Source organism: Petromyzon marinus, chromosome 48 (assembly GCF_048934315.1).
Source record: "Petromyzon marinus isolate PM22_M1 ecotype Great Lakes invasive population chromosome 48, UKy_Petmar_22M1.pri1.0, whole genome shotgun sequence".
NCBI lineage: Eukaryota > Metazoa > Chordata > Hyperoartia > Petromyzontiformes > Petromyzontidae > Petromyzon > Petromyzon marinus.
The window spans coordinates 2,074,488-2,101,411 of record NC_133714.1 but is presented as its reverse complement, the minus strand read 5'-3'; the positions used below and the strand labels follow the sequence as shown (position 1 = coordinate 2,101,411).

At 50.6% G+C, this 26,924-nt stretch overlaps 1 protein-coding gene across 2 annotated transcripts in view; it reads left to right on the top strand.

The window, feature by feature from the left end:
- LOC116952812 (uncharacterized) overlaps positions 1-26,924 on the top strand; it is a 151,999-nt gene that overhangs the window by 40,165 nt on the left and 84,910 nt on the right. For both annotated transcript variants that reach the window (XM_076074443.1, XM_032972481.2), the window contains exons 20-44: positions 957-1,001; positions 2,175-2,192; positions 2,793-2,837; positions 4,161-4,235; positions 4,583-4,663; positions 4,919-4,954; positions 5,981-6,025; positions 6,585-6,650; positions 9,056-9,151; positions 11,041-11,067; positions 14,265-14,318; positions 15,585-15,656; positions 15,830-15,889; positions 16,758-16,793; positions 18,295-18,339; positions 19,771-19,806; positions 19,977-20,021; positions 20,976-21,011; positions 21,744-21,779; positions 22,147-22,179; positions 22,816-22,887; positions 24,554-24,613; positions 24,958-24,993; positions 25,133-25,213; positions 26,197-26,232. In XM_076074443.1, coding sequence (XP_075930558.1) covers positions 957-1,001; positions 2,175-2,192; positions 2,793-2,837; positions 4,161-4,235; positions 4,583-4,663; positions 4,919-4,954; positions 5,981-6,025; positions 6,585-6,650; positions 9,056-9,151; positions 11,041-11,067; positions 14,265-14,318; positions 15,585-15,656; positions 15,830-15,889; positions 16,758-16,793; positions 18,295-18,339; positions 19,771-19,806; positions 19,977-20,021; positions 20,976-21,011; positions 21,744-21,779; positions 22,147-22,179; positions 22,816-22,887; positions 24,554-24,613; positions 24,958-24,993; positions 25,133-25,213; positions 26,197-26,232 — 1,272 coding nt within the window. The remainder of the gene's footprint in view (positions 1-956; positions 1,002-2,174; positions 2,193-2,792; positions 2,838-4,160; positions 4,236-4,582; positions 4,664-4,918; positions 4,955-5,980; positions 6,026-6,584; positions 6,651-9,055; positions 9,152-11,040; positions 11,068-14,264; positions 14,319-15,584; positions 15,657-15,829; positions 15,890-16,757; positions 16,794-18,294; positions 18,340-19,770; positions 19,807-19,976; positions 20,022-20,975; positions 21,012-21,743; positions 21,780-22,146; positions 22,180-22,815; positions 22,888-24,553; positions 24,614-24,957; positions 24,994-25,132; positions 25,214-26,196; positions 26,233-26,924) is intronic.

The following is a 26,924-nucleotide window of genomic DNA, read 5'->3' as shown; positions in this document are numbered from 1 at the left end:
AATAAAGAATTCTTTAGTTTGAGTTTTTAGTTTAGATGCCCCCATTGTTGTCCTGCACCCGGCCGTGAATCGGCAGCTCGTTGCCATTTCTCCGATGCCCGGTTTTAGTTTTTCTGCCGAGGGGGAACCCCCGCGTCAACTGCTCACCTTCGTAGTTGCTGCCGTTTACGTGACAAAGATTACTAATTTGGTTGCGTCGGGTGGTGATGGGTAAACGACACATTTATATTTACGCGATCGAATCCAAAAAAACACGTTATGGATAATATAGGTCGCGAAAGCCGGTGTGTTCAACTGCTGCTGTAAGTCGGTCACATTTGTTCAGATATTTGCTGATGGTGGCATCAGACGAAAGGACCACAATGCACTTCTTCAGGAAATGCTGATGGATTTTCACACGCACAGCTTGTGCCCTTCACGCATTTTTTGCGCGTCGTTTGAGACTTGCCGAAATAAGTCGGAGGTAATGCATCACTGGTGACGCATTACCTGCACCTGAGAGCCCAGTTTAATTTGAGGCGGCCACCTGGATTTAAATCTGGGATTATCAGCAGCGCCAACTCAGAGCTGTGACCTCTCAGCCACCGGGCCACCCCCAATGCCCCAGCGCTTTCGGTCAGCTAATTACATCACTTAAGCAAAGCACTTTTGAGGCCCGTGAGTGCAAAGGTGCCATGTCAAAATGTCAATACCGCATTCTCTCCGGTGTACAAGACGCTCCGGAAAAGTGAGACTCACCCAAACCTTGTGCCTGGTGGCAATAAAGTTATACAAATCCGGTCTCGTGCACCATCACACCTACCACATTCCGAGGTGCAGCCCCAACTCTTGCTTGAAAATATGGGTGAGGTGGGGCATGGAGAGGGGAGGGAAAGTACGTCTTATAACCCAGAAACCACGCTATTTATAATAATTGCGTTGCGTTTGTTGTTATTGTTGTTGTTGTTGTTTTGAAGCCTCCTGTGATCCCAGACCCGAGCGAGTGCACCGCCTGCTTGCCGGTAAGACCGCCGCTCAGCGATGCGAATCCACCACCCATCCCGCATCGCCAGACACAACAGCCGATGGTGTTCAGTGAGTGCCTGTTAATCCACACGAGAATGGGGTGGTGTCACTGAAGCCCAGCTGCCTTTTGTCTCCCCCATTGCCGATGTTGGGCTCGTCACACCGGGTGCACGTTTTGGGCCGAGTTGACCCATGGGACGCGTACACAGACTCATTGTTCGCATTGTGGCTGACGTGAAATATAAGCTAGCCGCGGACTCGCTTTTAGGGGTACCCGCATTTTATTTTAAGTCTTCTTGCCAATTGCATCTGGTAATCCAGAAATGTTTGGTTTAACAAGCTGGACCCTGCTGATGAGATCCAAAAGTTAATTAAAATGGGTCAAGAATTTGTTTTCTTAAACAAATGCTGCTTGACAGTATGTCTGGATAGCCAATAGGCTGATGGACTAAAAACTACGTTTTATTTATATGTGGAGACACAGAACAGAGGTACTACTTGTCCTACTTGTGTATGGCTATTGAAATTCTTTCGCACCATACGTAGCCAACCATGCTAATCGGAGGTGCCGGGGAAGGACAACAAACCATACACAAAAGAAGTTTTAAAGAAAGGACTTCGTCAATATAGATGATTTAAAAGTGCATAGCTCCAGTGGCTTCCTAATATCTGAAGGAAGATTATTCCAGACAGCCACTGAAACGTATCTGACAGCACTCGATGCGGTGACCCTCTTTATCTGATGACTATCCAAAAGCTGCTGCTGTGGAGGGTGACGGGAGTTTGCGGTCATCCTCAGCCGGGTATTGTGGTTCATCTGTGGCAAGCACTTTGTGTGTAATGTGTGCGATTCAGACAACCTGTTGCATCTGGTATCGTGAATTATCGGGAATTATACCCTTGGTTGGTAGTTGGGCTTGTATTGCAATTCACTAACCAATAAGGCACCTTTTTAAACACACACGTATGCACGCATACGCACTTGCGCACACGCCAGCATGCGCGCACACACAGGCGCGTGCATGCACACTATGCTTGCACCTGTGTAAATTACCACAGGTGCACGCACACGCGCATGTCTGCTCGCACACACGAACCCTCCTTCAACTCGTACAAATGTCTATTGCCTGAGCCATTCGTACATCTCAATTCCCCTTTTTCCTTTGCAGGGAGAGGAGGGAGATTATGTAAGTACCGAAACAGTGACGCAGCAGTTAAACCACAGCTAAGGTTAAGGCGAAACATACATTCAACAGGAAATACTCGATAATCGTGTTCCTTACATTGTCCTACTTACAAACGTTATTCTGTTGCGCAGTGTTTATGTGCAATGAAATGGCTTACTTATGCATCGATTAAAATCGATTCTGAGGTCAGCAACGCTTGCAAATGTTACCTTTGGAACTCCCTACCCGTGTTTCAAGTTTAGGGCCAAGACCTCCCTTGTTACCTATGCCTGTGATATGTCTGCGTATGTGTGTATGCAAGTTGAACTTCTTTCGAAACCGTACGTAGCCAACCGTGCTTATCGGAGGTGCGGGGCAAAGGGCAACAAACTAAACACAAAAAGAAAGTTCAAAAGAAAGTTTCCAATCTAGATTGATTGACCATCTCTCTCTCTCTCAAGCTATAAAATAAACAACGTCCATAGTTTCTGAGAGATGATGCGATTGCGAATCCACATCGTGTTGCATTGTATTATATCGTATCGTATCATCTGTCACGGTGCCACCTGGCCGGATAGCGACGACTCGCGCAGAAATTAAACCCTTTCCTCTCTGCCACAGGGTCCGCCAGGATACCCGGGAGAAAAAGGAGAGCAGGGGCCGCAGGTCGGTCTGCCGTGTGTGACTCAAAGGGTTTGCTTGCTATCTTCCCAGGACAGTAATAGTCATTGCAGTGATTGTAGGCGATCGCTGCTCGATGGATGAGAAATGCTCCTTCAGGAGAGCCGTGGGGAGCGCCGCCGCCCTCTCCTGCCACGACAGCAGCTGTCAAGAGCATTGCTCAGTGACGGTCGCTGCCTTCACAGGGCTGTAATCGCACAGGGCTTTGTCACTTGCGGGACAATACGTCGCTCGACTTGATGCTTTCGTGTGGCGTTCTCCCCTGGTGTTGTGGGATACCCTTCTTCTCCCCCCTCCCCCCTTCATGATGCGTCCCTTACTTGTACCTAGGAGGTGGCAACTATGCTTGTCACGTGTAAGCTCAGACAGGTTAAGGCCACGATAGGATTTAGGACTCTGTGACGGCAATCGCCACGTGCTTCGCCGACTTAACCCAAACGGAGCGGGAAACGCTGGCCGTGTGTGTCCAGGCAAAGAATTGCACACGGTGCATTTACTGGAATTTTTTTTTGCTTTTTAAGCCGAAGCTACAAGAAGATATAGGGATTAAACGTCCATAAGTTTGTCAGTTGTGTCACAATAAATAATTCAAATGTATAATGCGCATTCCATCCCAGGATCCCAATGCGCAATGCATGAAAAGCAGTGAAACAAAAACAGAAGCGAAGGCCGCTTTCAAGAGATGGGTTTTCAAAACTGACTTAAATCTATCGACTGACTCCGATTTCCTGATTTCAAGTGGCAAGGCGTTCCATAGCTTGGGTGCCATGCTAACAAAAGCCCGATCGCTGGACAATTGGAGGTCAGAAGATTTTAAGGACCTTGATGGAATATATGCATGTATTAGTTCCTGCAAGTGATGTGAGGGGAGCCCTTTTAAAGCCTTATAGGTTAATAGCAGCATACTGTAAGAGGACTGGTATAATGTTCTCACGGGATGGTGTACATAGTGTAAGCACTCTAGCAGCTGCATTAAGAACAAGCTGGAGTCTGCCCAGTACTTTGCTTGGAATCCCAACCAGTGTGGAGTTGCAGTAGTGGAGTCGAGATTACACAATGGACCAGTCTCTCAAAGTCAGCAGGTAACAGGAAGGGATGCTTTCTCCCAATATTTCTTCGGTGGAAAAAGGAAATTGTAACCACCCTGGATATGTGTGCCTCAAAGGCGACGAATTTATCTTGGAGTTCCTCCTCTCATCTGGGATTCATCTTCTTCTTCTGTCCATGATATGATACTGGTGTTGTTGAGCCTCAGAATGTGCCTACCCTGTCTGTCCCCTGTGTGACGCTCGCCTCGTGCCTTGCCAGGGCCCGCCCGGCAACCCCGGGGCCTCTGTGGATGGGGGGTTTGTGGTCGTTGAGAAAGGGGCAAGAGGCGACAGGGTGAGTCCACTCTGCGGGCACATGTACAAGTGGATCGTGCATGTTAAAGATCCCGTGACGCTACTCGCAAAAAAATAGGCCCGCTTTAGTATTGTCATATTCCCTTATTTAAGACATTTCCCTAATTAAAAAAAAAAACTTGTCGTACAAATTTCCCAATTGGGAAAAACATCACAATCGTTGCCGCCGCTACAATGTCCTCAAAAACGTAGCGCCTTCACCACACAAAGCCTATGAGAATCACGCGAATACCGAATGTGTGAATGATTTGACGGTGATTATCACGTGACGATGATGTTCGTGGTGGTGGTGGTGATGTCGCTGCTGGTGCTCGCTCGTGATTTCAGGGCTTCTCTGGGCGGGACGGCATTCCCGGCTCACCGGGGCAGCCCGGACAGCCTGGCCAGCCCGGTCCCCGGGGCCCTCCCGTAAGTGCAGCCTCACTCGCCCTCGCCACCGCTGCCCATGCTGACGAGCCGGGGAAGCCAAGCACGGTGCTGCGGAGGCGCTGCAGGGCGCGACGCCGCCCAACACAATCGATGTCGCAGGCTGAGCAGGAGTTTGAGCCGGCTTCCGTGCAATAATTGGGTGGGAGAGTTGGGAATGTCGATGCTCGCTCACAACGCCTAACCCTGCAGTTGAAGAGGCTCAATGAATAATCTTTGTCTTTGTCCTTTTTTCAGGGCCTTGAAGGCTTAACGGGACCCCCAGGACAGCCTGTAAGTAAATCAGCATTCAATTCACGACACAGAACACCTATAGCATGTGGATATCTATTTATAGCCGGCCGTGCTAATTGCACCTCTGATTAGCACAGTTGGCTACATACGGCACGAAAGAGTTTCAACATACAAATTAAAACTGTACATGAGCACATTTGCCATTTATTTCACGTCAGCTGTTTATTCATCGTTCTGTGCTCCTCGTATGAGTATTTTAGTGGATGTTTTGGTTTACTTTCTGGCGTTACTTCTTCACATGTTTAATACGTTTTTGTAAACCCTACTGAGGCACCATTAAAATATTTACGGACATGCAAAGGTTCGCCGAATCATAGATGCAAATCTACGACCGTGCTCGTGATTATATGCCGATGCACGCAGGAAACTATGATTTAAACAAAGTACATGCACTTCGTAACAATTTACTTGTTTCATCCACTTTGCCTGCCTACTCTTTGCAAAATCCTTGGAGGCTTATCCGGTTTTTTGTTTCTTTTCACAGATACTTTTCAATTGTTATTTGGCTTTATGCTGTAACAGAATTTTCGTACCTTGCAACTTTCAGTAGCCCCATAGCTCTGATGACGTCTCTTATCCCTTCATCAAACCTGCTCTGGGGCTCTCCTTGGTAATCCGTGATTTGCTGATGAGTCCTTTTGAAGGACAAAATGCATCCATGTCACACCTTGCTGTGTCTTTCTTGAAGGCCGAACGGGCAAAAGATTGGTCGCAATTATGTCAGCCGATTATTACTTTTTTATATATATAATAGTTATGACAATTATTGAATAATAGTAATAATATCAGCAACAATAATGTTGCAAAAATAATTGTAAAATGGGCTTGTGTGCAGGTGCGGTGTGGAGTGATACATCACGGAGATTGTGAGAGATGGTGGCATCACCTTCGTGGGGGTGGGGGCTGGCCTTCATCCAGCAGTAGGTTGAGCATGGCTGATCATGATGATGCTGATGAAGTCTGTAATTCTCTGCATTGGAAACGTGTCTCTCCGTGTTCCTGCAGGGGTTCCCCGGGAGAGATGGTGCCCCTGGGATGAGAGGCGACAGGGTACGTCGCCTGCACCTCGTCACAGAACCGCCGCGGTCGGCGATTAGCAGAGCGCACGCAGGGTGGGCCCCTGCAAGCGGCCAGCAGGCGTGGCGCTAGGGGGCGGCCTGGTGGTCACGTGGAGCTGGGGTTGGTGGATCACGTAGAGATGGAGAACGTCGCGGGGAGCGAGGCGCCCACCGGTTGGGAAATGAGGTGGTGCCGGCAAGAGGCAGGAGGGCAAGTAGGTTACCGGGAGACTTTCGGCTGTGGTGTGAGTTTTCTGCCCACCATGGGTGTGAGGGGGGTTATTTTCTTGGGTTTGTTAAAAATCAGATTTAGCGGTAGCCACGTGAACTAAACTGTAAACATCCAGCGACCAGCTTGCCGCATATGAAGATCAATAAGCATGACATCGTTACCTTTAAAGCTGAGACACGAAGGCAACTGCCGTCGTGCAATGGTGAGCCCACTGGACTTGCAATCGAGAGGTCGCCGGTTCGATTCCCCCTCCTGGTGCGGTGTTGTATTAGCAGGCTTTGTCGCTAAACGCGAGGTATTTTTTGTTTTTTGTTTTCAGGGGGATCCCGGTTACATCACGGACGGTCTCGGGTTGCCTGGACAGCCCGGGGAGCGTGGGAGATCGGTAAGAAACACGACTGCCTGTGAACAAATTACCCAGAATACACCCAATCTCATCAGACCTCCGTAAATAAGCCGGGTTGAGCCCTGGATAATGCTCAGATGGGCGATCACCGCGCATACAACATGTGTTGAAGGCTGCTACCGATGTTCGCACACTGCACCGGTTGCTCATTTCAGGCTGAGTCGGCCTAGGAGACGCCCGGGACCGGGTTCAGATAGTCATCACCGGTGTGTTGATGGCCGTGAGCGTAAATCGAACTCGAGTCGCTGGGGTTCGTCGCGCGGCTCATCCGCTGGGTCTCCACGCTGCGTCCAACCGTCACCAAGCACCGGTTAGGTGCGATCCCAGAATTGGCGCTCGTGGTTTTCGTTGGATTCAGTGGAATTTTTTGTTCACCTGTTTGTTTTCCCAGTGCTATGTACAGTGAGGGAAAAAAGTATTTGATCCCCTGCTGATTTTGTACGTTTGCCCACTGACAAAGAAATGACCAGTCTATTATTTTAATGGTAGGTTCATTTGAACAGTGAGAGACAGAATAACAACAAGAAAATCCAGAAAAACGCATTTCAAAAAGGTTATAAATTGATTTGCATTTTAATGAGGGAAATAAATATTTGACCCCCTCTCAATTAGAAAGATTTCTGGCTCCCAGGTGTCTTTTATACAGGTAATGAGCTGAGATTAGTAGCACACTCTTAAAGGGAGTGCTCCTATTCTCAGATTGTTACCTGTATAAAAGACACCTGTCCACAGAAGCAATCAATCAATCAGATTCCAAACTCTCCACCATGGCCAAGACCAAAGAGCTCTCCAAGGATGTCAGGGACAAGATTGTAGACCTACACAAGGCTGGAATGGGCTACAAGACCATTGCCAAGCAGCTTGGTGAGAAGGTGACAACAGTTGGTGCGATTATTCGCAAATGGAAGAAACACAAAATAACTGTCAATCTCCCTCGGCCTGGGGCTCCATGCAAGATCTAACCTCGTGGAGTTGCAATGATCATGAGAACGGTGAGGAATCAGCCCAGAACTACACGGGAGGATCTTGTCAATGATCTCAAGGCAGCTGGGACCATAGTCACCAAGAAAACAATTGGTAACACACTACGCCGTGAAGGACTGAAATCCTGCAGCGCCCGCGAGGTCCCACTGCTCAAGAAAGCACATATACATGCTCGTCTGAAATTTTCCAATGAACATCTGAATGATTCAGAGGACAACTGGATGAAAGTGTTGTGGTCAGATGAGACCAAAATGGAGCTCTTTGGCATCAACTCAACTCGCCGTGTTTGGAGGAGGAATGCTGCCTATGACCCCAAGAACACCATCGCCACCGTCAAACATGGAGGTGGAAACATTATGCTTTGGGGGTGTTTTCCTGCTAAGGGGACAGGACAACTTCACCGCATCAAAGGGACGATGGACGGGGCCATGTACTGTCTTGGGTGAGAACATCCTTCCCTCAGCCAGGGCATTGAAAATGGGTTGTGGATGGGTATTCCAGCATGACAATGACCCAAAACACACAGCCAAGGCAACAAAGGAGTGGCTCAAGAAGAAGCACATTAAGGTCCTGGAGTGGCCTAGCCAGTCTCCAGACCTTAATCCCATAGAAAATCTGTGGAGGGAGCTGAAGGTTTGAGTTGCCAAACGTCAGCCTCGAAACCTTAATGACTTGGAGAAGATCTGCAAAGAGGAGTGGGACAAAATCCCTCCTGAGCTGTGTGCAAACCTGGTGGCCAACTACAAGAAACGTCTGACCTCTGTGATTGCCAACAAGGGTGTTGCCACCAAGTACTAAGTCATGTTTTGCAGAGGGGTCAAATACTTATTTCCCTCATTAAAATGCAAATAAATTTATAACATTTTTGACATGCGTTTTTCTGGATTTTCTTGTTGTTATTCTGTCTCTCACTGTTCAAATAAACCTACCACTAAAATTATAGACTGATCATTTCTTTGTCAGTGGGCAAACGTACAAAATCAGCAGGGGATCAAATACTTTTTTCCCTCACTGTAAATACCTGGTGTATATATGTGTAAATTATATATGGAAAAAACCGTAGAAATAACAATTACGATCTATAAATTGGCTACATTTGGTCTTACAGATATAATGAGGTTTTGTTGAGGGAACGGATGCACAAAAGTAACACAGCCCCAATTTTTAGGGTAAAGATTTGTATTTACAGGCCACTTATATCCCTCAGCCACTCCAATGCCCCTGCTGCAGTCTTAGCCAAAGGGGATCCCAGTGGCAGCTGTCCCTACGTGGTGGTACAAGCTGCACACAGCACTGGCCTGCAAGTGGGCCCCCGTATTTTGAGGACGCACTTCAGGAGAACATTGTCCTCCAGTCTACCATTGCGATGCCGAGATTGTTTCTAATCTTCTGTCTCTCAGGGTCTCCCAGGGATGATGGGGCCCAAGGGTTTTGCGGGCGACATGGGTCCTCGCGGACGCCCAGGGTTGCCCGGACATCCCGGCATTGCCATCAAGGTGAGGCCTAGAACCCCTCATTCCTCCTTCCACTTTACAGTTCCTCTTGCCAAGGTGAGGCCTACAACCCCTCATTCCTCTTCCACTTTACAGGTCCTCTTGCCAAGGTGAGGCCTACAACCCCTCATTCCTCCTTCCACTTTACAGGTCCTCTTGCCAAGGTGAGGCCTACAACCCCTCATTCCTCCTTCCACTTTACAGGTCCTCTTAACAAGGTGAGGCCTACAACCCCTCATTCCTCCTTCCACTTTACAGGTCCTCTTGCCAAGGTGAGGCCTACAACCCCTAAGTCCTCCTTCCACTTTACAGGTCCTCTTGCCAAGGTGAGCCCTACAACCCCTCATTCCTCCTTCCACTTTACAGTTCCTCTTGCCAAGGTGAGGCCTACAACCCCTCATTCCTCTTCCACTTTACAGGTCCTCTTGCCAAGGTGAGGCCTACAACCCCTCATTCCTCTTCCACTTTACAGGTCCTCTTGCCAAGGTGAGGCCTACAACCCCTCATTCCTCCTTCCACTTTACAGGTCCTCTTAACAAGGTGAGGCCTACAACCCCTCATTCCTCCTTCCACTTTACAGGTCCTCTTGCCAAGGTGAGGCCTACAACCCCTAAGTCCTCCTTCCACTTTACAGGTCCTCTTGCCAAGGTGAGCCCTACAACCCCTCATTCCTCCTTCCACTTTACAGTTCCTCTTGCCAAGGTGAGGCCTACAACCCCTCATTCCTCTTCCACTTTACAGGTCCTCTTGCCAAGGTGAGGCCTACAACCCCTCATTCCTCCTTCCACTTTACAGGTCCTCTTGCCAAGGTGAGGCCTACAACCCCTAAGTCCTCCTTCCACTTTACAGGTCCTCTTGCCAAGGTGAGGCCTACAACCCCTCATTCCTCCTTCCACTTTACAGGTCCTCTTGCCACTTTTCCCCGTCCCTCCTTCTACCGTATGCCTCCTCCCATTTCTCCGTGAGCTCCGCACTTCCTGTGGAGCATTATGGGTGATAAAATCCACATGGTAGGAAACGTTACATATTTTACTTTCTGCGAGTCAATCTGTCAGTCACAAGACTCAGTCGAGTAATTTCCACTAGACAGAGTTGATTGAGGGTTCATTCCGACCATAAGGAAGAAGACCCCAATGGCATTGAGATATGCACATTATGAGCTATGTACAACCTCTGACCTTTGACCTGGATATAAACCACACACAACTGAAGTTGTTCATGATGCTAATATTATGGGGATTTTAAATATAAAAAATTTATCCACCACTTTCCTATTTATTTTGAGTGGACGGTTGGAAATAGTTTTGTAAAATTAGTAAAAATGTGGGATGTGTAAGGGTCAAATTGAGTCCTTGGAGGGGGGAGACTTAAACCTTGGAACATTCCTTGGATATGCTTGAAATCTGTCAACTGCATGATGATGCTGGTTGTGACTACCAGCGAAACTTTAAATGTTGTAAGATTGCTGTCCAGCACAAGGGTAGTGCTGAAACCGCAGGAGCAATAAACTGGCACGTGTGTTCATCATGTGACAAATTTATGAACTGGTTGTGTCGGATGGAGGAGGGTATACGACGCAACATTTTACTCACGCAATCTGACACAGCATTCAATTGTGAATCAGAATATTGGTCGCGAAGGCCTTGCTCGACGTTATATTTTTTTCGTGGACATTTAAAAAAATATATAAATATGCGGAAAAAAGTCCGTCTCTTTAACGTTCAATTTCACCTGGCTCGGCAGGTGAAACAGTGGAGGCAAAATTCTCAAATCATCTCCTCCTCATCCTCCTCCTCCACTGCCGCCTCTGCCTTGTGATGTTGTTTACACACTGATCCGTCTCTCTCTCTCTCTCTCCTGTGTTAATTTGTCTCTGCGTGCGGCGACTGCAGGGAGACAAGGGAGAACGTGGAATTCGAGTGAGTGAACTCGTTAATTGATTTACCTTTTTCTCTTTTCATAAATCACGAGGCCCAAAGGCACAAAATGCCGAACGGCCAGCAACAGACAGCACGATTGTAGGTGTAATGGATAACGGTGTCAAGTTTTTTGTTGAACTGAACATGGTTATTGTATTGTCAGAGCCGTATTATTATAATAAGAAGAAAGAGATGATGGGAGGGAATTCCGAAGTGGGACAGTGCGAGGGAAGAAGCAGAAAGAGCTGTGAGGTGACATGCGGTGTGGTGAGTGGGTGAGAAGGTGAGTGTTGTTGTGATCTGTAGTGTGGTGAGTGGGAGCGGGGGTGGGTGAGTGGGTGGGTGTGTTGTAATCTGCAGTGTGGTAAATGCGTGGGTGAGTGTTGTTGTGATCTGCAGTGTGATGAGTGGGTGGGTGAGTGTTATTGTGATCTGCAGTGTGATGAGTGGGTGGGTGGGTGTTGTTGTGATCTGTAGTGTGATGAGTGGGTGGGTGGGTGAGTGTTGTTGTGATCTGTAGTGTGATGAGTGGGTTGGTGGGTGAGTGTTGTTGTGATCTGTAGTGTGATGAGTAGGTGGGTGGGTGAGTGTTGTTGTGATCTGCAGTGTGGTGAGTGGGTGGGTGAGTGTTGTTGTGATCTGTAGTGTGATGAGTGGGTGGGTGGGTGAGTGTTGTTGTGATCTGCAGTGTGATGAGTGGGTGGGTGGGTGAGTGTTGTTGTGATCTGTAGTGTGATGAGTGGGTGGGTGGGTGAGTGTTGTTGTGATCTGTAGTGTGATGAGTGGGTGGGTGGGTGAGTGTTGTTGTGATCTGCAGTGTGATGGGTGGGTGGGTGGGTGAGTGTTGTTGTGATCTGCAGTGTGATGAGTGGGTGGGTGGGTGAGTGTTGTTGTGATCTGCAGTGTGATGAGTGGGTGGGTGGGTGAGTGTTGTTGTGATCTGCAGTGTGATGAGTCGGTGGGTGGGTGAGTGTTGTTGTGATCTGCAGTGTGATGAGTGGGTGGGTGGGTGAGTGTTGTTGTGATCTGTAGTGTGATGAGTGGGTGGGTGGGTGAGTGTTGTTGTGATCTGCAGTGTGATGAGTGGGTGGGTGAGTGTTGTTGTGATTTGTAGTGTGATGAGTAGGTGGGTGGGTGAGTGTTGTTGTGATCTGCAGTGTGATGAGTAGGTGGGTGGGTGTTGTTGTGATCTGTAGTGTGATGAGTGGGTGGGTGGGTGAGTGTTGTTGTGATCTGGAGTGTGATGAGTGGGTGGGTGGGTGTTGTTGTGATCTGTAGTGTGATGAGTGGGTGGGTGGGTGAGTGTTGTTGTGATCTGGAGTGTGATGAGTGGGTGGGTGGGTGTTGTTGTGATCTGCAGTGTGATGAGTGGGTGGGTGGGTGTTGTTGTGATCTGTAGTGTGATGAGTAGGTGGGTGAGTGTTGTTGTGATCTGTAGTGTGATGAGTGGGTGGGTGGGTGTTGTTGTGATCTGTAGTGTGATGAGTAGGTGGGTGGGTGAGTGTTGTTGTGATCTGCAGTGTGATGAGTGGGTGGGTGGGTGAGTGTTGTTGTGATCTGCAGTGTGGTGAGTGGGTGGGTGGGTGAGTGTTGTTGTGATCTGTAGTGTGATGAGTAGGTGGGTGAGTGTTGTTGTGATCTGCAGTGTGATGAGTAGGTGGGTGGGTGAGTGTTGTTGGGATCTGCATTGTGATGAGTGGGTGGGTGAGTGTTGTTGTGATCTGTAGTGTGATGGGTGGGTGGGTGAGTGTGGTTGTGATCTGCAGTGTGATGGGTGGGTGGGTGGGTGAGTGTTGTTGTGATGTGTAGTGTGATGAGTGGGTGGGTGGGTGGGTGAGTGTTGTTGTGATCTGGAGTGTGATGAGTGGGTGGGTGAGTGTTGTTGTGATCTGTAATGTGATGGGTGGGTGGGTGAGTGTTGTTGTGATCTGCAGTGTGATGAGTGGGTGGGTGGGTGAGTGTTGTTGTGATCTGCAGTGTGATGAGTGGGTGGGTGGGTGTTGTTGTGATCTGTAGTGTGATGAGTGGGTGGGTGGGTGTTGTTGTGATCTGTAGTGTGATGAGTAGGTGGGTGGGTGAGTGTCGTTGTGATCTGCAGTGTGGTGAGTGGGTGGGTGAGTGTTGTTGTGATCTGCAGTGTGGTGAGTGGGTGGGTGAGTGTGGTTGTGATCTGCAGTGTGATGGGTGGGTGGGTGGGTGAGTGTTGTTGTGATCTGTAGTGTGATGAGTGGGTGGGTGGGTGTTGTTGTGATCTGCAGTGTGATGAGTTGGTGGGTGGGTGAGTGTTGTTGTGATCTGGAGTCTGATGAGTGGGTGGGTGAGTGTTGTTGTGATCTGTAATGTGATGGGTGGGTGGGTGAGTGTTGTTGTGATCTGCAGTGTGGTGAGTGGGTGGGTGAGTGTTGTTGTGATCTGTAGTGTGATGAGTGGGTGGGTGGGTGTTTTTGTGATCTGCAGTGTGATGAGTGGGTGGGTGGGTGAGTGTTGTTGTGATCTGTAGTGTGATGAGTGGGTGGGTGGGTGAGTGTTGTTGTGATCTGCAGTGTGATGAGTGGGTGGGTGGGTGAGTGTTGTTGTGATCTGCAGTGTGATGAGTGGGTGGGTGTGTGTGTGTTGTTTTTACCTGCGATGGATGTCGTACTCTTTGGTTTTATTCGGTAAAGTCACGTAGATAAAATAAAACAAAACAATTAAATAACGACGTTTCAGAGGCAACACAAGCTTCCGCCTTCAGGTGGAAGCTTGTGTTGCCTCCGAAACGTCGTGATTTAATTGTTTTATTTTGTTTTATTTTATCTACGTGACTTTACCGAATAAAACCAAAGAGTATGAATCCTTGCAGTCACGAAAGCTTCAAATCTAGAATGGATGTCGTAGTTGAACATTATGGATGAGTATTCACACATACTGTACTGTATACATAATATTCTACAGCACTTAGAACATTATATAAAATAGCTTTTTAAACATTGACAAAGCAAACAAATTGTGATCAAATATTACGGCCATTGGTTGATTCACTTCAATATCAATTAATGAATGCGTGAAAAAATACTTAATGATTACTTGGTCCAAATTTTTGAGATATTGAGGTGTTAATGCATCAGCTTGTCTCCTGTGCGGCTTAGAGTCGATAAATTCACGGAGTCACCAACGAGCCTCAATGCAGTCGTGACGTTGTGTGTCTTCTGTGTCAGGGAGTTTCAGGGTCCGGTGGAGGAGAGGCACAGAGAGGAGAACCTGGAGATACGGTGAGTAGGCGGGAGGGTGAGTTAGTAACTGAGTGAGTGGGAGGGTGAGTTAGTAACTGAGTGAGTGGATGAGTGAGAGAGTGAGTGGGAGGGTGAGTTAGTAACTGAGTGAGTGGGAGGGTGAGAGAGTGAGTGGGAGGGTGAGTTAGTAATTGAGTAAGTTGGTGGGAGAGTTAGTGGGAGGGTGAGTTAGTAACTGAGTGAGTGGATGAGTGAGAGAGTGAGTGGGAGCGTGAGTTAGTAACTGAGTGAGTGGGTGAGTGAGAGAGTGAGTTAGTAATTGAGTAAGTTGGTGGGAGAGTGAGTGGGAGGGTGAGTTAGTAATTTAATAAGTGGGTGGGAGAGTGAGTGGGAGGGTGAGTTAGTAACTGAGTGAGTGGATGAGTGAGAGAGTGAGTGGGAGGGTGAGTTAGTAACTGAGTGAGTGGGAGGGTGAGAGAGTGAGTGGGAGGGTGAGTTAGTAATTGAGTAAGTTGGTGGGAGAGTTAGTGGGAGGGTGAGTTAGTAACTGAGTGAGTGGATGAGTGAGAGAGTGAGTGGGAGCGTGAGTTAGTAACTGAGTGAGTGGGTGAGTGAGAGAGTGAGTTAGTAATTTAATAAGTGGGTGGGAGAGTGAGTGGGAGGGTGAGTTAGTAACTGAGTGAGTGGATGAGTGAGAGAGTGAGTGGGAGGGTGAGTTAGTAACTGAGTGAGTGGGTGAGTGAGAGAGTGAGTGGGAGGGTGACTTAGTAATTGAGTAAGTTGGTGGGAGAGTGAGTGGGAGGGTGAGTTCGTAATTTAGTAAATGGGTGGGTGAGTGAGTGGGAGGGTACGTTAGTAATTAAGCGAGTGGGTGAGTGAGAGAGTGAGTGGGAGGGTGAGTAAGTAACTGAGCGAGTGGGTGAGTGAGAGAGTGAGTGGGAGGGTGACTTAGTAATTGAGTAAGTTGGTGGGAGAGTGAGTGGGAGGGTGAGTTAGTAATTGAGTAAGTGGGTGGGAGAGTGAGTGGGAGGGTGAGTTAGTAACTTAGTGAGTGGGTGAGTGAGAGAGTGAGTGGGAGGGTGAGTTAGTAATTGAGTAGGTTGGTAGGGGAGTGAGTGGGAGGGTGAGTTAGTAATTGAGTAAATGGGTGGGTGAGTGAGTGGGAGGGTAAGTTAGTAATTAACTGAGTGGGTGGGTCGATGGACGTGCAAGTGAGCAAGTGATTGAGCAACTGAGCGAGTGAGTGATTAGATGAGCGACCGAGCGGGTGGGTGAGTTTGTTGACGAGGTGTGTTCTCATTGCAGGGATTGCAAGGCCCGATGGGCCCTCGGGGCCCAGCCGGGGATCCTGGGCCACCAGGACCTAGGGGCGAGAGGGTGAGTGTCCACCATCGAGGTCGATTTACAACCCTGAGCTAGCAGTTGAAATTCCATGTTATCATGGCGGGGGGCATTAATTCCACCATACAACCTGTTCATCACCAAATAACGCTCACGAACACACCGTTATTTTTCTTCCCCGCTGACCATGTGCTTTTGCCCATATGCAGGGCGACTCGATACGCGGCAAAGCCGGGCAATCGGGGAAGCCGGGGACTCCGGGAGACCAGGTAATCGTTGTGGATGCCACCTTCAGCTGAATCCCACTGTCGCATCCGCCTGGGAATCGCACCCAGTTTGTCCCGAGGTTCTGTATGCCGGGTTTGTTGGCACACATGTGCGGTACGGTGCTCTGTGTATTTCGAGTCTGCGCGCTCTCTCTCTCTCTCCGGGCCCTCCAGGGCTTCCCTCCACATTTAGAATGGACGTCATGCGTTCAGAGTATTTCGCTGCTATACATTTCTACATTGCGATAAGCCACTTCGTTGACCTCTCGTTTGTGGCCAGGTCGCTTCTGAAAAAAATTGCTATTTAGCTCAGTGAGATTTACCTGGTAGAATACAAAAAAATTGTTCAATCGTTTAGTTCAGTGGTTCTTAACCTGGGGTGCGCGCACCCCCAGGGGGTGCAGGATGCCCTTTCTGGGAGCGCGAGACATGGCCAGATTTTTTTGGAAGGTCAATCATCGAAACACTAATTAAGCACGGACACATAAGTACAACTCATTTGTATCATCAAACCCCGATGTATTTATTAACATAAAACATTTTTTGATGGATAGAAAATCAAAAGGGCTGCAAGGCTGCAGTGAAGGTTAAGAACCGCTGTGTTTAGTTTAATAGTTTATACGTGCGGACTTTTTTTTTTGCTGGTGCGCGAGCTTCCTCCCGCATGCAAAAACAATCAATGGTGGAAGTGGCGAACTATTGCACCACTGCCGCTCGTCCCGCGACGCGACTCCCCGTCGCACAACCCGGGATAACATCGTGAGGGACGGACGGATTTGAAATAACGCCGGAGCAATGTCTGTGTGCACGTGCGCTGAACTTCTTTCGCGCCGTGCGTAGCCAACCGACCAACGTGTGCTGTGTTTCGCAGGGGGAGAGGGGCTCCTCTGGAGAGACGGGCTTGCCCGTAAGTACACCCACACGGCACTGTCGGTCGGATGAATCGCAACCAGTGTCTGGTTAATTGTCCTGGAGAAATCCGATGAGCTTATGAGGCTCTCTTTGGGGTTAGATCGCGTAAATGTATAAATGTGTCGTTAAAACCCGCCACCACCCGACACAGCCAACTAGTAAGGGTTGTCACGTAAACAGAACGTGCCAATTTTTCACAGATGTCCAGTAGGAGCACGGGGACAGTAAGTTACAACAACAAACAATACAAAACAACGATAGGAGTGCAAAGTATAGGGACGGTAAACAAATCACAAAAAAAATTAATACGTAGAATAGATGAAGTTAAAATTGCATAAGTCCACCAATTCCCAAGCTTGGTCAAAGGCAGCAAAACAACAGCTAGAACAGTTTGAGACCACACCGGGACAAGCACACCGACGTTGTCAGGTTGGCTCAGTGGGATAAATACCACATCGGAGCAAGAGCGCTGTGAGCTCGGCAAACCAGGGGCGGTGAAACCAGATTTCAGCCGCCGGAGACTGAACCTGGCTTCCCGAGTGCAGCGAGCGAGCGAGCGAGCGGTTTGCCATCAGGCCCTCATCCAGACGTAGAGTGACAACGAGAACCGTTTGCGTTCGTGGTGCGGACCAATGTCGCTTACGGGGCAACCATCGCCGACTTGCCACGAAGTGGTGGTTTTTTTCTTTAAAAAAGCAACGGCCGTGGAGGGACGATGGGCTGAGTTGTTGAGCCTCAAGCCGGCGTTCCAATTCGGGAACCTTCCGCCGGCAGCAAAGTTGGTCGCTCTGACCGCAGCACCTCTCCCGGCCGGACGCCGAACCCACGGGGCTCGTGAAACGCCGGTCACGCGAGGTGCGTCGGTGGAAGCGATGGGCAGCCGTGGGTAGCCGTCGTCGTCGTGGCTTCTCGGCCTTTTGCTGCGCTCCCATTGGCCGCGCCGCTTGAACTCGCGGTCGGGGAGCAAGACGAGAGCGTGAGGCTGTTAAGGGGGGCGTCGTCCACGCAGACCGCTGGCCCAAAACGTCTGCCTCGATTTTAGCTGTTCTTGCGTCGCGTTTTTCGCGGTTTGCGTGCGCAGTATTCCCTCGTTAATCTCGAGGGGCACGCTCCGGAGATGCTCGTGAATGGCAAATTTCGCGGATAATGATATTGGCCTATGAAAATGAATTCCACAAATAAAGACATAATTAAGCTATTAGATACATTTAAATTATCATAATACAAAAAAATTGAATTGGCTATAATAAAAAAAAGTAAATAAACATTAATGTCTTAAATAATAGTTTACAAATTAACTTACCTTAAGTTATGATGCTGCTAATTATCACTTTATCTTTCTCTCTTGATGCAGTCGTGTAGAGTTCCAGATGCAATTTGCGGATATCCAAAATCCCAGATAGCAAGTTCGCGAAGAAGGAGGGAATACTGAACTTGTTTATGACACAGTCGATATTGGTGTGTTGTGTAAATACTCTCTGTGCATTTGTGGACAGGGCGACAGAGGGGTTCCGGGAAAACCAGGAACCAAGGGAGAGGCGGTAAGGCATTGACAACACAATAGCAGTACTGCAGTAGTCGTAGTTATAATGATGATGATGATAAAACACAAGTGGGTGGGATAGTGAGTGGGAGGGAGAGTTAGTAATTGAGTAAGTGGATGGATGGGTCGATGGATGGGCAAGTGAGCGAGTGAATGAGTTGGAGAGTAAGTGAATAAGCGCGCAGGAGAGTGAGTGGGAGCGTAGATCTTGGCAAAATTAAAATTTAAAAGTAAAATATGACTGCATTCACAGTGGTGCACAAATAACGAAAACGCAACACGTTCGTCAATAACACTGTGGCCCGCAAGTAACAAAATGGCCCTACCCTGCGTAGCACATAGCCCTCTCTTGGCAGTGTCATTAAGCGACGTTTCTACGACCACGAGAATGCCGACGCAAGCCGTGCTGGACTATCGCAAGAAAGGCCACGACAAGCTCACCGCTTGGCCCCAGTGCTTTCCAGAGCCACGTGTCTCCTGTGGGCTTTGCCCCTCCAATTCCGCACCTCCCCACCTAGCGTTAAACGCTCTGAGGTCAATCGGCGGCTTTTCCGTACTTAATCAAATACTACTGGGAGACACCGTTGGCAGCATTTGTCAAGCAGGGAAACTCTGCGCTGGCTTTGACCTTATATAGTGTCGTCAGCAGAGCGTGCCCCGTTTGCCAGGCGACACCTTGTGACGTTACACGAGCCACACACTGGCTGTGGGACTGAAGAATATGGCTCTTTAAAGCAGCGCTACTCAACCTGTGGGGCGTTCCCTCCAGGGCTGGTGGGTGGTGGGGGGGCAGTGGGAGGTAGCCGTGAAATCGTCACAGGGTGAGGCACAGGCTGCCGCGTGGCTACCGTGCAGGAGTAACGTTGCACGAGCGACGTTGCGGCGACAAAAACAAAACACGCCAATCACTCTCTCTCTCTCGCTCTAGCGAATGGCAAGTGTGTGTGCAAATCACACGTCCAACTTTAAGTCTGCGAGCCACGCGATAGCTTCGGGAGTGGCGCGACTAATACTGCTCAGTCCGCCGGAGAGGAAGCGTAGGATGCGGTTGTTCGCGATGTGGTCCATCGCGTGGTTCGGGTGGCCGCAGTCGCACTGTGGGTTGTCTTTAATTCTCCACTTGCAGAGGAGGTGTGCGCAAAAAAACAAACAAACAAACAAACGCCAATATGCAACAAGAAATGCCTCACCAACACCGCTTAGAGGTGTGGAGGGGTCTTCACTCTGCATCGTGGCCTGAGTAGCCTTCGTTGTGTTTTTGGGTGGGAGGGTGTTGGGTACCGGTAGTCTTGATCGAGGGAGAGCGGGGGGGGGAGCTGGGGGGCACCATCCCAGAAGGGATGAGAACCGCTCACTGCCTTAAACGAACACTGTGATGGAACAGGCCCTTCACTCATTCATCAATTCTCTCGCGTGCTTTGTGTTGCAGGGCGAGAGAGGATCGAGCGGCTACCCAGGCCCAAATGTAAGGAGCTCAGGGGCCGCGTGCACGCCCACACGCACGCACGCTGCTCACAGTTCCATCTCACGCGACCGTTGGATCGTGTTGTTGAGTTCCGTTCCCCGCAGCGTCTCGCAGAGCCCCAGTCAACGCTGTGCACATTGACGCTCCCCATACGTTTTGTCTTCACGCAGGGAAGCCCGGGGGCATCAGGAACGCCAGGGCTGCAGGGCGTGCCGGTGAGTGGCTTCAGCGACTGCTCCTCACTGCTCCGACCTCCTCCTCCTCCTCGATGCCATCCCCATGCACGAGGGTCTTACTCCCTCGTGCATTTTCTGCCACCAGCTTCCATCTTCTGCAGTTCCCTTACAAACGCACTCCCCCATCGCTTCCCCTCGCCACGAACGTGCCTTCCCTCCCCCCTCCGCACCTCCGATTGGCACGGTTAGCTGCGTGCGGTGCGAAAGAAGGTCAACGTACGTACGTACTTCACACCCGTCGGGGGGAGGCCGTGAGGATTCAGCGGTTCGCTGTGGGGCCCGCACACCCTTCACTCCCACGGCGCGCACCTGCACATTGTACACACACGGCATGTGGTGACGCTGCCCCGCTGCGTTGGCAATGGTGCACGAGCGCAAGTTTCAACAAAAACATTATAGAGATAACAAATCCCAACACATTCGTCGATAACACCGTGGCCGTAATAAGGAAGAGTATCTCGCTTTGATGCTTTCGTGACTGCAGGGGTCCATACTCCGTTGGTTCTTTCGGTAAAGTCACGTAGGTAGAAAATAAAATAAATTAAATCACGACGTTTCGATTGCAACACAAGCAATCATCATCAGGTGGGAAAAGCACAGCAATATGTTTTTTCTTAGCTGAAGTGGGAGAGAGATGCCGTGGTAAGAGGTTATATCGGTAAACGTCGTGATTTAATTTATTTTATGCCTACGTGACTTTACCGAAAGAACCAAAGAGTAATGAAGAGTATACGATAGGCGATGGTCCTGGGGGCAGTGGTCCTTCTGTATCGTACTTGAATAGAGAGGCCAGACATAGAGTGGACAATCAGAGTTGGAGGCTGCACTTTACGCATTGGTGCCTGATGAGAATGGAAAATGACGCAGACAAAAGAAAGTCTCTGATACCATAGACGATATATTTCAATGACGTGCGCTTCTTGTCTCTTCCAGGGGACTGTTGGATCAATTGGCCCGAGAGGGCAAAGGGTAAGAACACATCACTATTTGTGCCACGTGATGCCTGTAAACAAGACAGCAACTGTGGACCTTCGTTGCTGTGTATTTGTACGTGCAGGCCCAGCCTTAACATTAACGGCACCCTGGGGAAGCGTATACATGTATCGCCCCTTCAAAATAAGTCTCTGCTAATTTAGCCCAAACATATGTTGTAATTTCTTGATCAATTGTGCGACCCATGTGTGTGCTATTCGGTATGTCGGGAGTGGCGGTGCGGTGGTTAAAGCGTTGAACTTCGAACCCAGCCACCCGAGTTCAGTTCCCGCTCAGGGCCGACATTGGTGACGAATAGCTGAACCGGTCTTGGGCCGCCCCTAGGAAGTCAACTCAGCTTCAAATGAGTACCTGGTGCAGTGTGTAAACATCATCACTGGAGAGACAAAGGCGGCCGGCCGTGGTGTTGGCCACCCACCCTCTCGTGTGCCGTTGCCGGCCTTCATAGGTGCTGCTCGTGAACAGCACTTGCCCCAACAGTCTGTTAAGGCTATACGGGGGATATTTGTCCTTTTGCCCACATACGTAAAATGTGTTAGAAGCGGTCCCATCCGCAGTTCTAGTAACATTTTGGCGCCCCTTTCAGCTTTGCATCCTGGGCGGCTGCCCTGACTGCCCACCGCTAAAGCTGGACCTGTGTGTGTGTGGCGTAGTGAATGCTGCATTTTTAACATCGCACTGCTGGGATTCTGGTGTCGTGTCCCCTAGGGAGATGCTGGACCCCCTGGCGGGACTCTGCCTTCGGTAGGGAGACGTGACGCGCGGTCGCGCGTTCGAGCGGACGCGTTGAGCCCATTGATCAACGTCGTCGGCCGTGATCGATCCGCTGTTTGATGAAGGCCTCCGCAAGCCGTCAATACCATCTCCTCACGGTCCTGCGACCGCGAGCAGTCCGTCTTACCAGCTGCACGCGGGCCCGATTTCGTCGCTCCATCTCCGCGGTGGAACGCGCGCTCGCCCGTCAAATAATTGACAGCGCTCGCAATGCACGATTCGACGTCGTGCGTCCAATTCCGCGATGTATACCCTGGGAAAACTTACAGCATTCTATTTTTGTTTACCCCCCGACGCGAATGACCTCGCTTTCTTGTCGTTGTTGATTGCGATGCAGAGTCCCGGGGATCCAGGATACCGTGGTGAAGCGGTGAGTACCAACCACCCGCGTCACTGCGAGACACGCGCTGCGCTCGAGCGTTCACGACGCGCGGACGTGCGTGCGGGCGTGCCCTCCGGGCGTTCGCGGGTTTCCTCCCGTGTACAACGCAACTGGCATTGCTCGCACATCCCGATGCTGTAGGATTATCTGAAAATTACTCATTGGGGATTACGCACAGCAACATCCCGCCACCCTCCTCTTGCGGAAATCTTGGCAGGACGCTGCTGAATAAAATATAGTCTTGAGACTCAGGCAGAGGTTATTTGGGTGAGAAAAATGTAATGATAATGATGATATGACGCACACGCCCCGTGCCGGGAGCTTCTTCAGGAAGGGGGATGGGGTGGGGCTTACGAGCGAAACGTCGGACATTGGGCCAAACAACTCCGCGCGGTACGACCCGAACGCGCATCAGAGAGCTTCTATCGTGAACGCCCACACAGTCGTATCTGAGTGGGGGTCTTGCTGGGTAAGCAATCGGTGTCCTTGTTCGAGTGACAAACACGCGTGTCAGAATCAGATTCTTTATTTGGACTGGAGGAGGAATTCGATGGGCTACGAAGTTCTTCTTCACACGTGTCCAGCAAGCGGGCGGGGTCAGACGTGCTGTTTGTCCACCCGCAGGGCGATGCTGGGTATCGTGGCTTGGCCGGGAAGAAGGGTGACAGAGGCAGCGCTGGGGAGAAGGGCATCAAGGTGAGAGTCAATCCAGCCAGCTAAACGCTTACCTGACGGGGACCTGCATCACGCCAAACTCTTGCTTCCCCAATCTCCCTCTCCGTAAACCTCCGTGATTTGGGTTTCTCCCACGAGAATCCAGCACCCGCGAACAGGATTGTATCGCTCTGATCCTCAGGGCTCACCATGTGACCTTTCATCCAGTTGAAGATCATTTGCAAAATCATCCTCGCCGCTTTTCCTTTCGGTTCCCCCCACATTTACCCTGATGGTGCTGTCGGCGTCATGGAATGAGACGAGGTGTCCATTCGGATCTCACGAAGAAGCAGTGTAACCCTCTCCGTATTCGAGAAAGGCCCACGGAGGCGGATATTACAGAGCTACTTCTGAGCAACCCGTGTTCCCCTCAGTAGAGGGCAGCACTCTTCACACCGATCCTGCGACAGAGAGTAACGTTCGTTTGTGTGACAGCCAAACCAATGGCTTTCGGTCCCACAACCGTCAATATTGTGCAACTTGTGCACTACCAAATCTCTAATGTGATGGTTTTGTGCTCGGCCATTGGTGGCTGCATGTTTACTGAAAGCTTATTTCGCACCGCACGTAGCCAACGGTGCTAATCGGAGGTGCGACTGGGCTGACTCCCATCGGCTCGCTGCGCTTGAGAGCCCGGCTTGATCGTGGGTGGCTGAAGCCTGATTCAAACCCAGGATCTCAGCTGTGCCAGCCCGGCACCGTGACCCCTGAGTCGCCCGGTCACCTCACCCTCGCCGTAATTAGGATCACGGTCTTGCTCCAGCCTCCCCCCCCCGCCCCCCTAATTCACTCTCCCCCTTTATAGAGGCCCCCTGACTCCATCAACCAGTGCCTTCCGATGACACCCACTTGTCGACCGCAGCTCACGAGGGGGTCGCTCCTTCTCATCTGCTGACCCCAGTTGCCTCAAATGGCCTCTCCTTACTGGTCTGCATTACTGCCTCCAAACCTCTGTTTAAGTCCAGGGCCAAGGCTCCTCTTTGTCCCACCCACGAGCAAGCATCCCCCCACACTCTGTATCTCACGTAGTAATTCAGTCAACGTTTAGACGCCGCTTAAATCCAAGCCGAATTATAAATGAAGCCGTAGACTCATCAGTCAAATCACTGCTTGAGAAATGCAAAGTCGGAAAAAATAAGAGCGCTGGAATTGTGTCGCCACGCAAACCGCGCTTGCCTTTTGCAATTTACGCGGCGCTCAGATCACGCTCAGATCACGCTCAGATCACGCTCAGATCACGCTCGCGTTCCGTCATCGCGGATTCTTTCGTCGATCAAATCCAGGGCCCTCTCAGACTGCAGACCGACCCTGGAACCACTGTGTCCTCGTAATGCCCCCCCTACCCCCCACCCCACTCCGCCCCCCCACCCACCCCCTCCCACCCACGTCCCCCCACTTCCCCCACTCCGCCCCCCCCACCCACCCCCTCCCACCCACGTCCCCCCACTTCCCCCACTCCGCCCCCCCACCCACCCCCTCCCACCCACGTCCCCCCACTTCCCCCACCCCACTCCGCCCCCCACCTACCCCCTGCCACCCACCTCCCCCCACTTCCCCCACCCCACTATGCCCCCACACCCACCACCTCCCCCCACTTCCCCCCCCCCCACCACACTCCGCCCCCACCCACCCCCTCCCCCGTGTGCAGGGATCCCCAGGGATGGGACCTCCTGGGCCTCCAGGACCAAGGGGCGACTCTGGGCCAAAGGTGACCTTTGAACTCTACACTGGTGCTGCCCCACTCGTTTAAAGCAACATGTGTTATGGTTGTTTTTAGAATTTCATTGCGAATTTTGCTGTCGTTTATGAAAGTAACCCAAGATTCGCTTCAACTGTGGAGTGTGATTTCAGAATATATAATTGTTAGGTCAAGAACTTATTTCCAATGTTTTGAACTCACGAGCATAGCAGAAAAGAGGTATTATGATGTTTGTGCCTAGATATTTTTTGCAGATGTTTCAATTAATAAGAAGAAAGTGATTATTTAACTTCCTGAATATGTTTTCCGAGTTAAAAGAACTTGGTTGGTTGTTTGTTTGCATTTATCTACAGGGAGCCGTGGGGGCCGTCGGTAACCAGGGAGACAGGGTAAGGAGAAATATCGCCGATTAATAACTAAATCGCCCCTGCAATTTACTGCTGCTGCTGCTTAACAGTGACAGTATTGCGTTTCCCTTACAGAAGAGGAGTTACCCGAGTCTTGAGTTGCCCTTGCTGTGCTGTCTAGGGAGACTCAGGGCGACGCGGGGACCTGGGGAACGACGGGCCACCAGGATTGGCGGGTCCACAAGGTCCCACCGGAGATAATGTACGCAGCGCACTACGGCGCAAGTCACCACACGCACACCACGCTGATGAGATCGGGCGCGGTCCGAACTCGACACGGTGGCGATGGCACGGCCAGGAGCGAGTTACCGCCGCCCGCGGCGGCCTAAGCGCCGTCGCCGTCGGCCCTGTGGTGCACGGGCTGAAACGGGGCCTTACCTACCCGCTGTCCAAATTCCACCCTTCTCCTTCGTGGCCTGGAACCTGGGTCATTGCATTGCGCGCTTTCAGATGCGCTTCTGTGGCCGTCTGGAACGCTCTTCTGATATTAGGAAGCCATTGGAGCTATACACTTTTCAATCTAAGATGAAAACTTACGTCTTTAGAACAGTTTTTTGTGTTTAAGTTTGTTGTTCTTTCCCCGTACCTTCAATTAGCATGGTTAGCTACGTACGGTGGGAAAGAAGTTCATACATACATGGTCCCCGGTTTCAGTTTGCACCGTCTGCAGTCTCAGTAGCCAAGCCACTGGCAACACAACTCCACGGAGCCCCCTGCCATACTGACGCAGGTCTTGCGTAGTTATCGTAGGATAAGCGATGTGAACGAGCGTGTAAGTATGTCCGTTGAACTTCGTTTGCACCGTACGTAACCAACTTCGCTAATCGGAGGTGCGGGGAAAAAACACCAAACACAAAAATCAGTTCTAAAGAAATTAGTTTTTCAATCTAGATTTAAAAGTGCAAAGCTCCAGTGGCTTCCGAATGTGTGCGCATGGAAGGATTTATAAGCGACCGTCGCGACCACCACTTAACGTCCGCGATCCAGCACGTTGGAGGTGACGGTTGTGGGATATCCTAGACTCCGGAACCTGCTGGGCTGCACGGTCGTATGTTGAACTTCTTTCGCACCGTACGTAGTCAACCACGCTAGCCGGAGGTTGGCAGGAGACGAGCGCACTGAACGGCAGTGGGCGTGATATACGGACGTCGTCGTGGTCACAATGCTGTTGTGTGTTCACGGCAGGGCATCCGAGGCAGCAGAGGAAGGATTGGACCCCTGGTGAGTCCCCCGCCTTCAAAACACCCCCGGGACAACTCGAGCATGCCCCCTCTTGCGGCACACACGCACGCACGCGAGACGCCACGGTCCTGTCATCGGCGTTCATCATCACTGGCCACCATCTATCCACTGCTGGATGAAGGCTGCCCCTCACCGGCTCGCAATCTAACGATCCATCTGGCTCCTTGACACGAGATAATTGCATTGCTCCATCTCCACGCTTAGGTGGACCCCCTCCTTTTGGCTGCCACTCAGCCATCTGTCTCGGCCGCCGGCCATCGTTCCTTCGAGCGACGCCGTTGTCCTGCTTCACGCCACTCGCCTCTCTTTGACGGTCAACATCTTGCGTCCCAACTTTCTCACGTTCGCAAATCCTTGCGTTCATGTTCCCGTCACTCAGTGTAATTACTCGCATTCAGCTCTTCGTGCTTCGTGGCATGCGTTAGGCGCTGGGAATTGTCTGCACATAAGGGTGGGGGGGGCATGGGGGATCTTTGTAGACATTTGCCCTCTTGGTGAAGTTTAAATTTCATCCGTGAATTTTTTTCTATTTGCACGTCTTGTCCATTGGACTCGACGATACATTCCCCTCGCGTCCCCCCCACCTCCCCCCCCCCCCCCGGTGGTGACGTGGCCACGGGCGGTGATGTAGCCTCGCCGTCACGCGTTCACGCTTCGAAATCCAGCGGCCG